Source organism: Notechis scutatus, chromosome 8, assembly GCF_049901735.1.
Source record: "Notechis scutatus isolate UNSWTSFEM ecotype Mainland chromosome 8, rNotScu1.2, whole genome shotgun sequence".
Lineage (NCBI taxonomy): Eukaryota > Metazoa > Chordata > Lepidosauria > Squamata > Elapidae > Notechis > Notechis scutatus.
Genome location: NC_142016.1, coordinates 20,381,348 through 20,397,727, shown reverse-complemented (window position 1 = coordinate 20,397,727; position 16,380 = coordinate 20,381,348). Strand labels below are relative to the sequence as shown.

General features: G+C 41.6%; 1 protein-coding gene across 2 annotated transcripts in view; it reads left to right on the top strand.

The window, feature by feature from the left end:
- Nucleotides 1–3,386: 3,386 nt before the first annotated feature.
- LOC113423254 (sialic acid-binding Ig-like lectin 13) overlaps nucleotides 3,387–16,380 on the top strand; it is a 28,350-nt gene continuing 15,356 nt past the window's right edge. Inside the window, exons 1-3 of one of the 2 annotated variants that reach the window (XM_087971029.1) lie at nucleotides 3,389–3,664; nucleotides 11,697–11,835; nucleotides 13,093–13,455. In XM_087971029.1, coding sequence (XP_087827155.1) covers nucleotides 3,494–3,664; nucleotides 11,697–11,835; nucleotides 13,093–13,455 — 673 coding nt within the window. In that variant the 5' untranslated portion in view covers nucleotides 3,389–3,493. Of the gene's footprint in view, nucleotides 3,665–11,696; nucleotides 11,836–13,092; nucleotides 13,456–16,380 lie in introns of both variants that reach the window. The other variant, XM_087971030.1, reaches the window with a different exon arrangement.

Below are 16,380 nucleotides of genomic sequence, written 5' to 3'. Positions count from 1 at the left end.
GACTTAAGGTGCCCTCAGTCCAAATTTAATTTATGTCCATGTGTACATACATGCAAGACGTATGAAAGTACGATGATGAAGTGAAGACCAACAATGCATTTTGCTTGATGACAGCTGATTTGTGACCTTATGCAAGTCGTTTTCAATGCCCAAGAATTCATTTAGTGACAGTTCAAGGTTACAAAGCCACTGAAAAAGCGATTTATGACCATTTTTCACACATATGACCGTTGCTAGATCCCCATGATCATGTGATCAAAATTCAGACACTTGCAACTGATTCATATGTATGATGGTGGAAGTAAGTCCATGTTATCCCCTTTTGGAAACTTCTGATGAGCAAAATCAAGCCAGATTCACTTAACAACCGGGTTATTAACTTAACAGCTGCAGTGATTCTGAATGAAAATTTTATTTGGGTTTTACAAAATACAAATAAAACAGCTTTTTTGAAAATAGCATGGTCCCGGGTTGAACTTCTTTATACAGACACAAAACTCAATTTCATGCTCCTTTTTGTGTTCTATTCCATATCTTATACTGTTCTACATTTTCTATATAGTTTTTCCCCTCTTTTAATTTTCTCAATTTTATTTTGATTATCTCATCTCAATTCAAATCATTATATTTATACTTTTGTCTGTTCTGTTTCAATTTCATATTATCTTTTCTCATTAAACAAATTTTCTCCTGTAGTTACTAATTGGAGTATGACATCTTTATATCTTTTAATTACATCCATTCAACTCTTATTTAAACTTTAATATATACTTTAAGGTTATGTCCTTCAATATAATACATAATACATAATTTCCAATCGAATTCTGCTTGGTACATTCTTATAATACACACTATATTCTTTAAAAATATATAAATATATATAATTATAAACCCTCATTCCAATCCAATTCAGTTCTATCATTAATAATCATTAAAATCTTAACATCTTTAACACTTCTTTTCAATTAAATATCATGCTTCCTTAAAGACACATATAATCTCCATAATTAATTTTTCCCTTATTTCTCTTCACATATGTTTTGTAAATCATTAGATATTCATTTTGTTACATTTATTTATTGACAAGCATTCCACTGAATTATGATAGCTATTTTATCAAACATTTTAATCATACATTGTTTCATATTTTCTAAAATTATTTCTGTTTCTAATATAACAATACTATCTTATGTACCTTTGCAGAATCCCCTTTTCCATTAAATTTTCACCCATTATCTCTAAATAGGCCCTGTTTCTCTATATTTTGTTTCTGTCCTTTATAACTTCTTTTCCTTTCTTTCTTCCCTCTCATCTTCTCCCTCCCCTTTTTAGCCCCTTGTCTCTCTACTTCTAATTCTCTCTTCTGCCTTTCCCTCTTCTGTTGCTTTCTGATTTTATACTTATTTTTCACTCTATTTTTTTTGGAGTTGTTTTTCCCAATCTTAAACTTGCAGCTCTTAAAGATGCAGCTCTCCTCAACCCTGCAGGCAGTCTCCCCCTTCTTCACCACCTCTACGGGGTGGCTTAGCCCTGAAACCAGCCGGCTCGGGGTGCTCCAGCGGCGAGCACGTATCGAAGCCTCGCAGAAATGAGGTTTCGGTCTGTCGCCGAAGAAGCTCAAACCGGGAGTCCAGCTGCAGTGATTCATGTCACAACCGTGGCAAGAAGAGTTGTAAAATGGGGCAAAACTCACTTAACAAATGTCTCACTTATCAACATAAAGTTTGGGCTCCATTGAGGTAGTAAGTCAACCAAGGTTAACCTGTAAGAGCTTCCTGTTCCTAGAGAATCATGGGCTATTGATGGAACTATAGTTAGCTAACTAGATTTATTCATTTATTTATTTTTATTTTGTCAATCACTTACAAAATAATAGGTATAAGTATAAACATGACTAAGAATACAGGAAATAGGTACCAATAAATGGGGACAATAGGACAGGGACAGGAGGCACGATGGTGCACTTATGCACGCCCCTTACAACTTCTTAGGAATGGGGTGAGGTCAATAATGGATAGTTTGAAGTTAAAGAAGTGGAGGGTTTGAGGATGTAACAACGGAGTCAGGTAGTGTATTCCAGGCATTGACCACTCTGTTGCTGAAGTCGTACTTTCTGCAATCGATTTTGGAACGGTTTGCATTGAGTTTGTATCTGTTGTGTGTTCTTGTATTGTTGCAGTTGAAGCTGAAGTAGTCATTGATGGGTAGGACATTGTAGCAGATAATTTTGTGTGCTACGCTTAAGTTCAACTGTAGGCGGCATAGTTCAAGGTTGTCCAAGCCCAAAATCTCAAGCCTGGTGATATAGGGTATTCTGTTGATTCACATTATTGAATCAAAATCACCTTACATGTCTAATGGATATACGTACAGATAGTCCTCTACTTACAACAGTTCACTTAATGCCTGTTCCAAGTTACAAGGGCACTGAAAAAAGTGGCTTACGACCATTTTTCACACTTATGACCAGGGCAGGCTTGACAACCGACTCCCATTTATGACAGTTTTGCAGCGTCCTGGTGAGTCACATGAGCCCCTTTTGCGACCACCAGACAAGCCAAGTCACTGGGGAAATCAGATTCACTTAACAACCAGGGTACTCATTTAACAACTGCAGTGGCTCACTTAACAAACGTGGCCAGGAAAGTCGTAAAATGGGGCGAAACTCCCCTAACAAATTTCTCACTCATCAATATACATTTTTGGGCTCCGTTGTGGCTGTACCTCCAGGACTGCCTGGTATCTCAGGGTTGGCATGTGGTTGGCCATTATTCTCCACACTGATTTTTTTTTGGAAAGGGGAAGTATTTGAAATAAAATGCCTGCAACTCAAAACCCGATTCCAAAGAACTCCCAAAACAAATCACTACTATAATCGGATCTGATGTGCATTGAGGGTACATTCTTACTCCCCACAAACAAGGATAATCTCCTATCAGTGGTGGGATTCAAAAATTTTTACTATCAGTTCTGTGGGGGTGGCTTGGTGGGGGTGGCTTGGTGGGCATGGCAGGGGAAGGTTACTGCAAAAACCCCATTCCTGCCCACCAGAGGTGGTATTCAGAAGGTTCTGACCGGTTCTGGAGAACCGGTAGTGGAAATTTTGAGTAGTTCAGAGAACCGGCAAATCCCGCCTCTGACTGGAGATTTTACAGTATCCTTCCCCTGCCACGCCCACCAAGCCATGCCCACAGAACCGGTAGTAAAAAAAAATCGAATCCCAACACTGCTCCTCACCCCACTAACCTGCTTTCCAGCTCCGTTCTCCTGTGCAGGGCAACCAAAGAAGACCCAGCCGATCAGCTGGGACTCAATGGGAGGCAGAGAATAGATGGGGGCGGGGCCAGTCAGAGGCGGGATTTGGTGGTTCTCTGAACTACTTAAAATTTCCACTACCGGTTCTCCAGAACTGGTCAGAACCTTCTGAATATCACCTCTGTCTCCTATGTCACCCAATCGAACCCCATCCATTTTTAAAATTCATTGAAGGAGGATGTTGCAATTCACCTGTGAGAACCATAGCCACTTCTGCTTTCGGAAAGAGGAAAGAGATTTCCACCCAAAGCCCTTTTCTTGCGCTGTTCTGACAATAGCACAGAAGAAACCACAGGAGGAGAGAAGCTCTCCAGAGTCCTGGAGAAAGGTTGCTCTCCTGCACCAAGAGGTGAGACCATCCTGCTTTTCACTCAGTGGGGATTTTAAGAGTCTAGTTGACTTCAAAGGCCTCTGACTGAGATCAAAAAGAGGGTCTAATTGGAGCTTTATTGGCATCATTTATTTTGCAGCTTAGCTTGGCCGACCACAGTAAGAGAATATGGCTTATTCTGGAATTTCTGGTTTTAGTGGTACGTTTGATTTCTCAACTCCCTGACAGCGCACAATTCTTCTTTCCACTGCTGCTGTTGTTCTTATTTTTGGGGTTTTGTCTTCTCGGTGGAAGAAATACTTTAAAAGGTGTTTTTTTTTTTGCCACCAGAAGCTTTTACAGAGCTGGTCCAAGCATTGAGCAGGAGTTGCCTCAGAGTACAATTTGTTTAGAGACATGGAAGAGCAACGGATTGCTTTTTAATTTGATGTTCTTGCACTCTTACTCTAAAGAATTTTCTGCTTCGTAATCCAAAAATCATTGGGCTGCCATTGAATATTGCACATATGGATGGATTTAGAGATATGGAAGAAAACCTTGGTGGGGAAAAGCAAGAATCATTATGTAGTCATTTCTCTGCTAAACAACTAATTCCTAAACAACACTGTCAAATTAACTACTAAGATTGTATTACTATTCTTCTCATCCTTACTAATACCTATCTCTTCCCACTTGTGGCTATATCCATGTGGCTTGTATCTTTGCAAGTTATATTTCCTAGTATGATTTGATTGCTTATTAGTATTCTATGACTATCCCTAAGTGTTGTATCTTATATTCTTGATGAATTTATGTTACTTTTTCTTTATGTACACTGACAGCATATGCACCAAGATAAATTCCTTATGTGTCAAATCACACTTGGTCAATAGAGAATTCTATTAAGACTACAGCAAGACTAATTCTATTAAGACTAATATTCAAGTAAATGGCTCTGTAATTTACTGAACCGTAAGAAGGATACAGTACCACCAGTAACCATTCCCAGATTATATAATGTGTGATGGCACATGGATGTGCCATTCTGATTAAAATACCTCTACCTCTACCCCTACCTCTATCTATCTATCTATCTATCTATCTATCTATCTATCTATCTATCTATCTATCTATCTATCTATCTATCTATCTATCTATCTATCTATCTATCTATCTATCTATCTATCTCCCACTCTCTCTCCCCAGTTCATTTAATGACTGTTCGAAGTTACAGGGACACTGAAAAAGTGACTTATGGCCATTTTTCACACTTATGACCGCTGCAGCATCCCCATTGTTACAGGATCAAAATTCAGATGCTTGGCAACTGATTCATATTTACAACAGTTGCTGTATCCCAGGGTCATCCATTTGAGACCTTCTGACAAGCAAAGTCAATGGGGAAGCCAGATTCACTTAACAACCTGGTTACTAACTTATTAGCTGCAGTGATTCACTTAACAACTGAGGGAAGAAAATGGGGCAATACTCATACATTGAGGACTACGTGTAGTTTACACACACACACACATACACACACACACACACACACTATCAGAATGGTAAATCTATGTGCCATGCCATCTCACATAATATAATCTGTGGATATGTATATATATACATACCCTGCTTTTAATCCAGCAGGAATCATTTCAGAAAGGATCATTCAATCAATCGAAGGGTCAAGAATCAAAGGGCGTTTTTTGAAATGCTCATTCTTCTCCAGTTGAAACTAGGGTCTTTTCACACCTCTGATTGTCTGCTTTGGGTCATTTATTTAAGTACCTCTGTTGGAAGAATTATCTTTCTGGGTTCAGTTCCAAGTGGGGGGGAAAGACACTGGAGACATGGAGGCTGTTTGGAAAGATGGTTTAATGGTGGACAAAGATCACATGCCTTGGAGCTCCAAAGTAAAAAGGACAACCCCATGCTTCAAGATGTTGGGTGAAAGAAAAGAAGGGGCAAGATGCTGAGAGACCCTTAGTTTTATATCCTCTGTTGGGCCCCACCTTAGTGTTTCCTGTTCCTGGGCAAGAAATGTATCCCATTGGCTGTCAGACTCCCAGGGGTGGGGGTCTTAGCTAACTTTGTAGGCTTTGTCTGGACCACATGGTTTCACCTGAGTGCTGGCTGATGCAATCTTCCCAGGCTAGGTGGTGAGATGGGTAGAGGGCTTTGTTATGTAGAATATGCTGGCCTAGGCCTTAATGGCCCCCCCATTAACAAAGGTGTGGGTAAGCTTCTGCTTCTGAGGTGTTTCTGCTGAGTTTCTACTTGTTTTTTAGGGGAAATATTCTGCCTTTTTCGTATATCCTAAATATGTCACTTTCCTAGGAGAGGGGTGGGTTTTAACTTCTAACGCTTCGTTAAGTGATAATTCCTGGGATCCCTGCAAGAAGGAAAAGTGATGATAAATTCTGCCTAAAATTTCACTTTCATGTCTGCTTTGATAATATTTCTCTGAATCCTTCAGAACGTCTTATTCTCTCATCGCTTACAAGTCCCCAAAATCATCAAATTTGGAAATGCCCTTTTCTTTAGAAAAAAAGACACCCTCCCGCTCTCTCCTACCAAATATACATAGTTTATCCTGAAATATATTTTAAACCCGAGCAAATCTCCAGTTTCTTTTAAAAAAATCATGCTTTATTTTCTATCCACACCTAACATGTACTCTTACAAGATTGGCATATTGTAAATTATATATTTAGCATGATTATAACATGTAACTAAGGAATTTGCAACGAAGAGGGCGAGGCTATTACTTTAAAGAAATCTTCAACCCTGTTATGAAGTCTGGGAATTCCTCCAGTAAGCAGACACTCAATTTCTAACCACTTAAGAAACTTAAGTACCAGTAAAATTTCTCTCACAGTATGTAAATTCAGAGTTCATGCCTCTACATTCATTTGGGGATTGGCCTGGCATATGCCAAGGCACATTTATCAGTAAACAAGCCAAAAAGATAATAGGTTTTTAAAAATCTGAATAGGTATATAGAATAGCACCATGAGAACTTAATGTATTGGTAGGACTACTCTTAGATGTTGCCAAACCATAACTCGTTGGAGTACAAGTCAACCATGACCTACAGTGAAAGTTATTCTACATTCAATGGTCTAGGGATTATATTTAGAATTACAGCCCTAGAGAGATATAAAATATAGCAAGCCTAAGATTGTGATGCATTTGAAGTTTAAAGGAAGACTTAAAAAAATTCTGAATCATCGTGATTTATGGATCTTTGTTTACGATATATTGTAATGACTACCAGTCCCGATGTCCTCCTCCTTGAAACTGTACTCAGGAAGTTTGATGACACCAAAACTTCTGAGAGCGGTTTGCAACATGGTGATGTTGGGAAATTCTAAGTTTCTAGCTTCTCTGAATAGAAGTAGCTGAACGATAGGGAAAAGGTTGATACCATTTACCATGCAGAGTAGAGAAGTGAAAATGAACGGTGGGGTATTGGAAGTTAAAACCCACCCCTCTCCTAGAAAAATGAAATATTTCAGGATACACTAAAAAGGCAGAATATTTTCCCTAAAAGAGAAGTAGAAACTCAGAGAGGCAGAAACTCAGCCCCCCCCCATCTTTGTTAATTGGTCATTAAGGCCTCAGCCAGTCTATTCTACATAACAAAGATCTACCTCCTTCAGACAGAGCCATAACAGGAATTGCACAAAGCCCTTTCAATTACATCATCACCCAGCAAGAGTCAACCAAGCCTGAGGACTCAGGACAGTTTACAGAGTTGCCTCTGCATGGCCCCATCATGGGAGTCTGACAACCAATCGAAACACAAGCTCAAATTCAAAAGCCCAGAGAGGGTATAAAACCCAGGGACTCTCAGCATGCCTTCCCCGTTTTTTCCTTCACCCAAAGCATGTGATCTTGTCCACCATTAAACCATCTTTCCAAGCAGTCACCATGTTTCCAGTGTCTTTCTTCCCCACTCGGAACTGAACCCAGAAGGATATTTCTTCCAACAGGGGAATTCCAGGAGGCCAAAGCAAGAAGACCTTCACAAAGTACACATTGACACTTTGGGATTCGGTGTTGCACGCTTGGTGAATTACAAATCCCAACTGTCCTAGAAGAATATCGGGAGAAACATGTCTACAAGGATGAGGCCCATAATTTCTTCAGGCATCACAAAAGGACAGTTTGAAAAGGGGATTAGACAAACTAAAGAGAAAACTTCTGATTAAAAAAGCCATTTTACTACTGATATGACAGATTAAATTAGTGTCTGTATAAATTAGGATTATGACTTCATGGTTTACCTGCCAGTTTCCTAATTTCCCTACGAGACTTCTCTAGTATGAAACTTGTGATATGAACCAACAAGGATCCCCTTACTATTTTGTAAATGTGGTGGATGTGATCTCATCTGCTATTGTCAATCTTTTATCATTTATCATTCCTTTTTTTGTTTCAAGTTTTTTATTTTTATAGCATATAAAAATTCCAATTTCAAGTGAACAGTGTGTTGCCTGGGTACAAATGTTTTTAGGATATAATAATCAAAATGTTTACAATATTCATTACGTTGATGTTAATTATAGTATCAATAATAATAATAATATTTACTTAACCAATTCAACATGCCTTCCTTATATCACTGATCCTATCCATCTGTTTCCCTGTATCTAGCTCCTGTTTTTTTTCCAGCTAGCCATTGATAAAATAAGTCCCAAGTCAGAAAGTATTCACTTTTCTTCTTTGCCTTGATTATAAGTGTTAGCCTATCCATTTCTGCACATTCTAATATTTTTTAATCACATTTTCATCTGTTGGGATCTCTTCATATTTCCATTGTTGCGCAAATACAATTCTAGTTGCAGTCAATATATATAAAAGCAAATATGCATTCCCTTTATTATATTGACCGGGAAAATGCCCATCAAAAATATCTCTGGTTTCAATGTGCTGTTTTATCATTTTTTCCCAGCCATGTATGGATTTTGTCCAATGTTTTTTCTCTTTTTGACATGTCCACCACATATAATAATGTGAGCTGGGTGTCTCGTGACATTTCCAACATTTTGCAGACTTATCCTTAAACGTCATTTATCATTCCTAAATCATAGATTTAGTTCTGTCTCCAGTTCTAAAGAAGTAAGAATGAGAGTCAAAATAGGTCTTTGTGTACTGCAGATTTCTCCTGGGATTGTTCTCTGAATCAGCAGACAAGAGTCACCGCAACAAATATAATCACAAGACATTCTTCAATGCAGCCACAATGCATCTCAATTCCCTATTTTAGCAACAGTTCCTATCACATAAAGGGGATAAGAGGGACAGAAAAATGGAACAATCTCAGCTCTATCTTAAAGTGGTGGGATTTGGGAGAAAAAGTCTAATATTGGACAGCCGCTGTTCAGAAATATTCTGTCCAGTTGACTATCCCTTCTTTCTTTTACCCTTTCACTCACCTTGTGAACCCTCTGTCTGAAACTATGAACGTCCCCTTAAAGTCACAATACTTTCCTCTTGTGACCAGAAGCACCCGTTTTGATGGCAAAAAATAGAATTGACTGACAGTCTGGATAGTAAAAACAGAGCAAGTTTTTAACATATTAGTTCCACTTCTCCAAAAGTCCTTATGCAAGAAGACTCTCTTGGATGATTTGTTTCATTTGGCACCCTTAAATCAGCTCTCTTATTGACAGAAGGAATTGGCTGAAGGTGGGAAGGTGGCCCAGATAAAAACAAAACAACTGACGGCGTGATAATCATGCCATGAAATAAACTTCTGATTCCCAAACTTCCTAGAAATATCCTTGGATGCTTACAAGATATCTTACAATACTAAGGCAAGATCACCTGAATCTTCAGGTCTATTCATGGTGCTATTTTGGTGGCCATTCCAGATATGAAGAGCTTTTCCCGTTCAAAAGTATTCTACCGTTCCAGAATGATCCAGAAGGTCTCTCTGCATTGCAGTTGGTATCTGTTCTGATTTACTTTATTTGAAATAAAAAAATTACACCAGCAAAAACTCCAAAGACTCTTAGCCTAATCCAGGGGTGTCAAACTCAATTTCATTGAGAGCTGCATCAGGGTTGTGTTTGACTTTGGGGGCCAGGGTGGGCATGGCTACCTCGACATCACTCATGTCAAGGGTGCTCTGCCAGCGAAAACAGGCTCCCAAGTGTCTGCCAGCGAAAACAGAGCTTGGGAGGGTGGCTGTTATGTTTGGAGAATAATGGAGACCAGACATCTGACCAGTGACTTCAACTCTTTAATAACAGTAAATAGAACAGAACAGAGCAAGGCTATGGGGCAGCAGTAACCCTTTTATAGGGTTGGCTGCTACCTTATTAACCAATAATATGTGCAACAAGTTCAACTAATACCCAATAAGAAGTGTCCTAATATTGGCCAATCAGGGACTTGTTATGGACCAATCCTTATACGTTGTTTAAGGACCAATCAGGTGTGCAGGCTTTCAAAACCTGCTTTGCATTTAGGCTAGTTACTTTTTATTGATTCACAACAGTGGCCTTCTTTGAGCTCCATTTCACTGGCAGAGGCACCATGGGCCAGTCCTTTGTTGTTTCGCGGGTGGCCCCGCAGGCCAGATCTAAGCACCCCATGGCCCAGATCCGGCCTCTGGGCCTTGAGTTTGACACCCCTGGCCAGTGGTGGGATTCAAAATTTTTAACAACCGGTTCTATGGGCATAACATAGGTGGTGAGCGTGGCTTGGTGGTCATGTGACTGGGTGGGCGTGGCTTGGTGGTCATGTTATTGGCTGGGTGTGGCCAACTCAATATCACTCATATTGAGGCACACATCTCCTCGCCTGGCCTCTCATGACTGTGGGGATGCTGCAACAGTCGTAAGTGTGAAAAACGGTCATAAGTCACTTTTTTCAGTGCCATTGTAATTTTGAATGGTCACTCCACATAAGCAAAGTACCAGCAAAGGAGGGGGAAAAAACTCCAGAGAAGTTCCTGAGACAGGAAGTCTAGTCCTGCCAAGAATGTAATAAGGGTTAACGGAGAGGCAGTTTCTGTAAGCAACACCAGAATGTTTCCTTCCTGCCTTCCTTACAGGATTAGGCCAGTAATTTCTTTTAACAACCGGTTCTCCGAACTGCTTAGAATGTTAACAACCGGTTCTAGCGAATAGGTGCGAACTGGTAGAATCCCACCCCTGCCCCTGGCCTAATCTGTGCCCAGGCTGAGTGGCTTAAATGTCATATTCTTCCAACCTCAAAGAAAACGACAGATAGTCCTTGACTTATGATCACAATTGGGACCAGAATTTCTGTTGCTAAGTAAAACTGTTGTCAAGAAGAGATTGAACTGCCATTTGTCAGAAATGGTGTAGGGTTGGGCGGGGAGGTTAGACTAGGTGACCTATAAGGTCTCTTCCATCTCTGATTATCTATTATCTAACTGAGCTGTGTTTGATTTAATAACCATTTTACCACGAATCATTGGTGTTGTGAAGTGAACCAGGCAGTCGTGAAGTGGGACTGGCCTCCCCCATTGACTTTGTTTGTTGAAAGCTGGCTGGGAAGGTTGCACATGGGAATCGTATAACCCTGGGACACTGTAACCATCATCATAAATACAAGTGCCTGAATGTTTATAGCAATAGTACTTAGACTTATATACCACTTCACAGCGCTTTACAGTCCTCTCTAAGCAGTTTACAGAGTCAACATAATTGCCCCCAACAATCTGGATCCTCATTTTACTGACCTCGGAAAGATGGAAGGCTGAGTCAACCTTGAGCCGGGCAGAATCAAACTGCTGGCAGTGGGCCGAGTTTGCCTGCAATACTGCATTCTAACCACTATGCCACCATGCAGTGACCAACAGCCATAAGCGCAAGGCCTGGGTCGTAAATCACTTTTTTTCATTGCTGTCATAACTTTGAACAGTTACTAAACCAAAAGTTGTAAGTTGAAGACTACCTGTATTTGTCCACGTGGAGAAGAAACAGTTGTTACAATCATGGATAGATATTATTTTGAGTATTCATCATCCGATACTGCCCTGGTTTCAATATTCTCCCAAGAAAAAAACCCTCATTCTCACTGTTTCTGAACCCAGGTTTACCTCCTTGGGCTTCTCAGGATCCTGTTGCTGACCACAACCATCCAAAGAGGCTTAAGTTTCAGGGATGCAAACATGGGTTGTCCCCTTGAGGCGTTCTTCCTTGGGCTAATTTCAACACAGTTGCTTTGGAAAGGTAAGTTTAGTTTAGTTTACTTTATTGCCATTGCACCTCGTACAATGAAATTAAATGCTATCTTCAGTGTACAACGTACATAAGAAAACTATAAAAATAAAGCACAAACACACATCCTTCACATTCTATACAATTGAATTGAAAACACCTGATATTGCATTAATCTTGCACTATACAGTAGAATTCAATATCGCTACTGCTCTGGGATAGAAGCTGCTTTTCAGCCTATTTGTTCTTGTTTTTATTATCCGGTACCATTTGCCAGATGATAATAGTTAAAAAAAAGGGGGGGTGCCCAGGATGAGATGGATCTTTGAGAATGTTTTGAACTTTCTTAAGGCAGCGGAAGCTATAAAGCTCTTCCAAAGAGGGGAGAGGGCAACCAATGATCCTCTGAGCAATGATGTTAACCCTCTGGAGTGCTGTCCTATCTGCCCCTGTGCAATTGGCAAACTGAACACAGATGCAGTTAGTCAAGATACTCTCTATGGTGCAGTGGTAGAAGGTCACCAGCAGTTTTTCATTCAGTTGTTGTTTCCTGAGAAGCCTCAGGTAGTATAATCTTTGCTGGGCCCTTTTAGTTTAGTTTAGTTTAGTTTATTGTCACTGCACCTCGTAGAACAAAATCAAAACACCATCTTCAGGGCACATCATGACCATAAAAATAAACACAAACACGCATCCTTCACACTCCACACATTGAATTGAAAACTCCGACACCACACCAACACTGCACTATATAGCAGAATGCAAAAGAGCTACTGCACTGGGATAGAAGTTGTTTTTCAGCCTATCTGTCCTTGTTTTTATTATTATCCTGTACCATCTGCCAGATGGTAATAGTTAAAAAAAAAGGTGCCCAGGATGAGATGGATCTTTGAGAATGTTTGGAACTTTCTTAAGGCAGTGGGAGCTATAAAGCTCTTCCAAAGAGGGGAGAGGGCAACCCATGATCTTCTAGGCAATGACGTTCACCCTCTGGAGCGCTGTCCTATCTGCCCCTGTGCAATTGGCAAACCATACACAGGTGCAGTAAGTTAAGATACTTTCTATGGTGCAGCGGTAGAAGGCCACCAGCAGTTTTTCATTCAGTTGTTGTTTCCTGAGAAGTCTCAGGTAGAAGTATCAAGAGCTCGTGGGAAGGTGAGAGGCTGACTCTTGATCAAAGCCCTGGATTAGTTTTTGTCTCCAATGGTGGAAGTGGGACAGGGTGTCTGTTACTGGGTAGCTGAGTTTCTTGTTTTCCATTCTTTGCAGGTGTGATACCTGAAAAAGTAGGGGAGTATTACCTGAAAGCTCCTGATCATGTGTTGGTAGAGGAAGGGCTCTGTGCCATGATTCCCTGCAATTTTACTTATAATAAACAGCATGCCTTGGAGACTGCAGAATTGAAAGGATATTGGAAGAAAGAAGAAAATAATCAAGTTGTGGCCACCTCTACTCAAATATCGGCTGAGAATCACTTTCAACTCATTGGGGATCTGACAGCAGGAAACTGTTCTCTCCTCATCTTGAATGCCCAAGAATCTGATGAAGGGAACTACTTTTTCAGAATGGAAAAAGAACCTAGAGCAAAATACAGCTTTTTCAAATTCGCTAAACCATACCTGAACGTAACAAGTGAGTACCTGGAAATATGTGTGGCCTTTGTCAGAAGCTCCAGTTTTTACCAGCCATTGTAAAATGTTATTATTAACACCCCTCCCTCTGTTATTTATTTTTTGTCCTTGTTTTAGTTCTGCTTTGATAATGCTTTTAAAATAGTTATACGATGGGATGAGGTAATAATCATTTGATACAGTGATTGAATTCTTGGATTGTTGTATGCTGTCCAGAGTTACTTTCTGTCCATACAAATTTGATTAACACATAAATGAATAGAGTTGAGTTGTGTGATGACCCGGGGCGTGGCACAAAGGCAACACAGTCACATAAGTAAGGAAAGTCCCGTTAATACCTCCAACTTTGGCCCCAATGTCTAGTTACCTTCAGCTGGAGAAAACTCTCTCCCAAGAACAGTGTTTAAGTGGAGGAAATTCAGTTCGAAAACAAAGTACATATAAACTGTAAATAAAAATCCAAACAAACCACGCTGCAGCAATTAACTGGATAGGGCAGGATAAGGAATTGCAGACTTCAAAGGCCAACAAAACACACACAGTTGGGAAGACGCCAGGAACCCAGATAAGCCTCAACAAAACAAGATAATACACAATTTGTTTCCAGCAAGTTGCTGTGCGCAAACTCCCTTTTTAAACACTGTGTTCCCAGCTGCAACTAATGAAGGGAGTCAGGGCCCTTTCCTCCCCCATAAGCCACACAACTCAGGTTGCTCCCTTCTCCGTTCCTCTCTGCGTGCCCTAGGATGAAGAGGGGGTGGGCCTGGGTCTTCCTCCGAATTCCGTCTCCCTTGTTCTACCTCTTCCCTGCTCTACCCAACCAGACTTTGCCCTTTCCCACAGCCAATGGAGCCACACTTCTACTCCCTGTCAGCTGCTCAGCCTCCCTCTCGGAATCAGATTTTGACAGGGGTATGACAGGTTGGGGTCGCAGATAACAACCATAACATGCAGGAATAAAGCCACTACCAAATAAAAGAACCTCCCTTCGTCTTTCTCTCTTTCACACATAGACAGAAGCCCAGAAATAAGAGTTCAAGCAATATGATCCACAGACAGCCACAGGCTTAGACCCAGAAACATCAAGGGGTAGTGAAATGCTTCAGGAGACCATTAATATTTCTTTAGTGTTAAGTTTGGAGAATAATGGAGACCAAACATCTGACCAGTGACTTCAACTCTTTAATAACAGTAAATAGAACAGAACAGAGCAAGGCTAAGGGCAGCAGCAACCCTTTTATAGGGTTGGCTGCTACCCATTAACCAATAATATGTTCAATAAGTTCAAACTAATAACCAATAAGAAGTGTCCTAATGTTGACCAATCAGGGACTGGTTATGGACCAATCCTTATTCATTGTATAAGGACCAATCGGGTGTGCACGCTTTCAAACCCTGATTTGCATTTAGGCTAGTTACTTTTATTGATTCACAACACCCCTCCCCCTTGGGTTCCGTTTGAGGGGAGCTGTAACAAAATCCTCAAGATAGACAGGCCGTTTGGTCTGTCTGGATGATTTCCGTGGTTCCACCGGGTTAGGCCTAAAGTCCGGTTCCGGTGGAGCGTTTGGATGATCTCTATTAAGTTCTGTTTCGCTGCACGGTGATTCCGTGCTGCTTTCATTGTGGTTGTCTCCGTTAATCAGTGTTTCTTTGGGGTTTCGCAGTTCGGTTTCCCCCGTGTTTAAGTCCCATGGAAAAGTCAACTCCCTCCCCGCTTCACTACCCGGTACTTCGCTGGGCCGTAGGGTTTCCGTTGGCCTGCTATTTGTCATATCAAAGTCAATTTCCTCGATATTTCCTCCCCCTTCAGTTGGTGAACCCGGGGAGCCTTGGGCGCTGGGTGGTAATCTCGAGCGGAGTTGGTCTATGTGGCGTTTCCACACCCTCCCATCGTCTGTTAGCAGGCGGTAAGATCTCGGCCCAGTAAGGTGGGTGACGGTTTGTTTCTGTAGGAGTGGTTTCCCCATTGGTGGTTCAGTTTGTCTCGGGGTGTGCCGAAGAATCCTGAAGACTGGTATTCGGCCTGTCGGGGTTTGGAGTTTTGTTTGCTTCTGCAAACCTTTGCGATGTGACCTCGTTTCCCGCAAACGTGGCAGAGTGCATCGAGGAATTTGCAGCCGGATCGTGGGTGATTGGCTCCGCATCCTGCGCACGGTCGAAGTGAGTGTTGTGTGGACTGGTCTCGTTCCGTTCGGAGTCGGTTGACCTCTTCCTCATCGCTATCAGACGGGGACTCTAGGTCTTCGTGGTGAGTTGATACCGGGTGTCTCTCTGAGCGAGGCGAGGTATCGTTGGCTTGTTGTCGTGGCGGTGCGCTGGTGCGGAGCATTCGGGCTGCCGATTTTTTGGTTGCCTCCGCTGCAGTGGCTTCTTTAAGGGCATCGGTGAGGCTGATGTCCCCCTTAGCCATGATTTTACTCTGGATCGCACAGTCTTCTAGACCCAGAACTAGACGGTCTCGGAGGGCTTCTTCTAAGTCAGAGAACCCGCAGAGGCCTCCAAGGTTGCGGAGGTCTGCGACGTAGTTGGCAAGGCTCTCACCTTTCCGTTGGTTCCTCTGGTAATATTCGTGCCTTCTGACTAAGGTTGGCACGGTGGGCGCGTAGTGGGCCCGTAGTAAAGGCTCGAGGACGTCCCAGTCCATCGCTTTTACTTCGGCTGGCTTGGCAAGTGATTTCGCCATTTTAAACACGGTAGGCCCGCAGTGGGTTAGAAATATAGCTCTTTTTTTCCCGGTTGTTGCATCTTTCAAATTGTTGGTCTCCAGAAACATCTGGAACCTATCCATGTACGACTCCCAGTCTTCGGTTTCTGGGTCGAATGGAGCGGGTGGTACGGCACCGCTGGCCATGTTGCCGTTGATGGTGCGTGTTCGACCACGTGCTCTGTTGGTTGCTCTGTAGATCAGTCAGCTCTTCGGTCT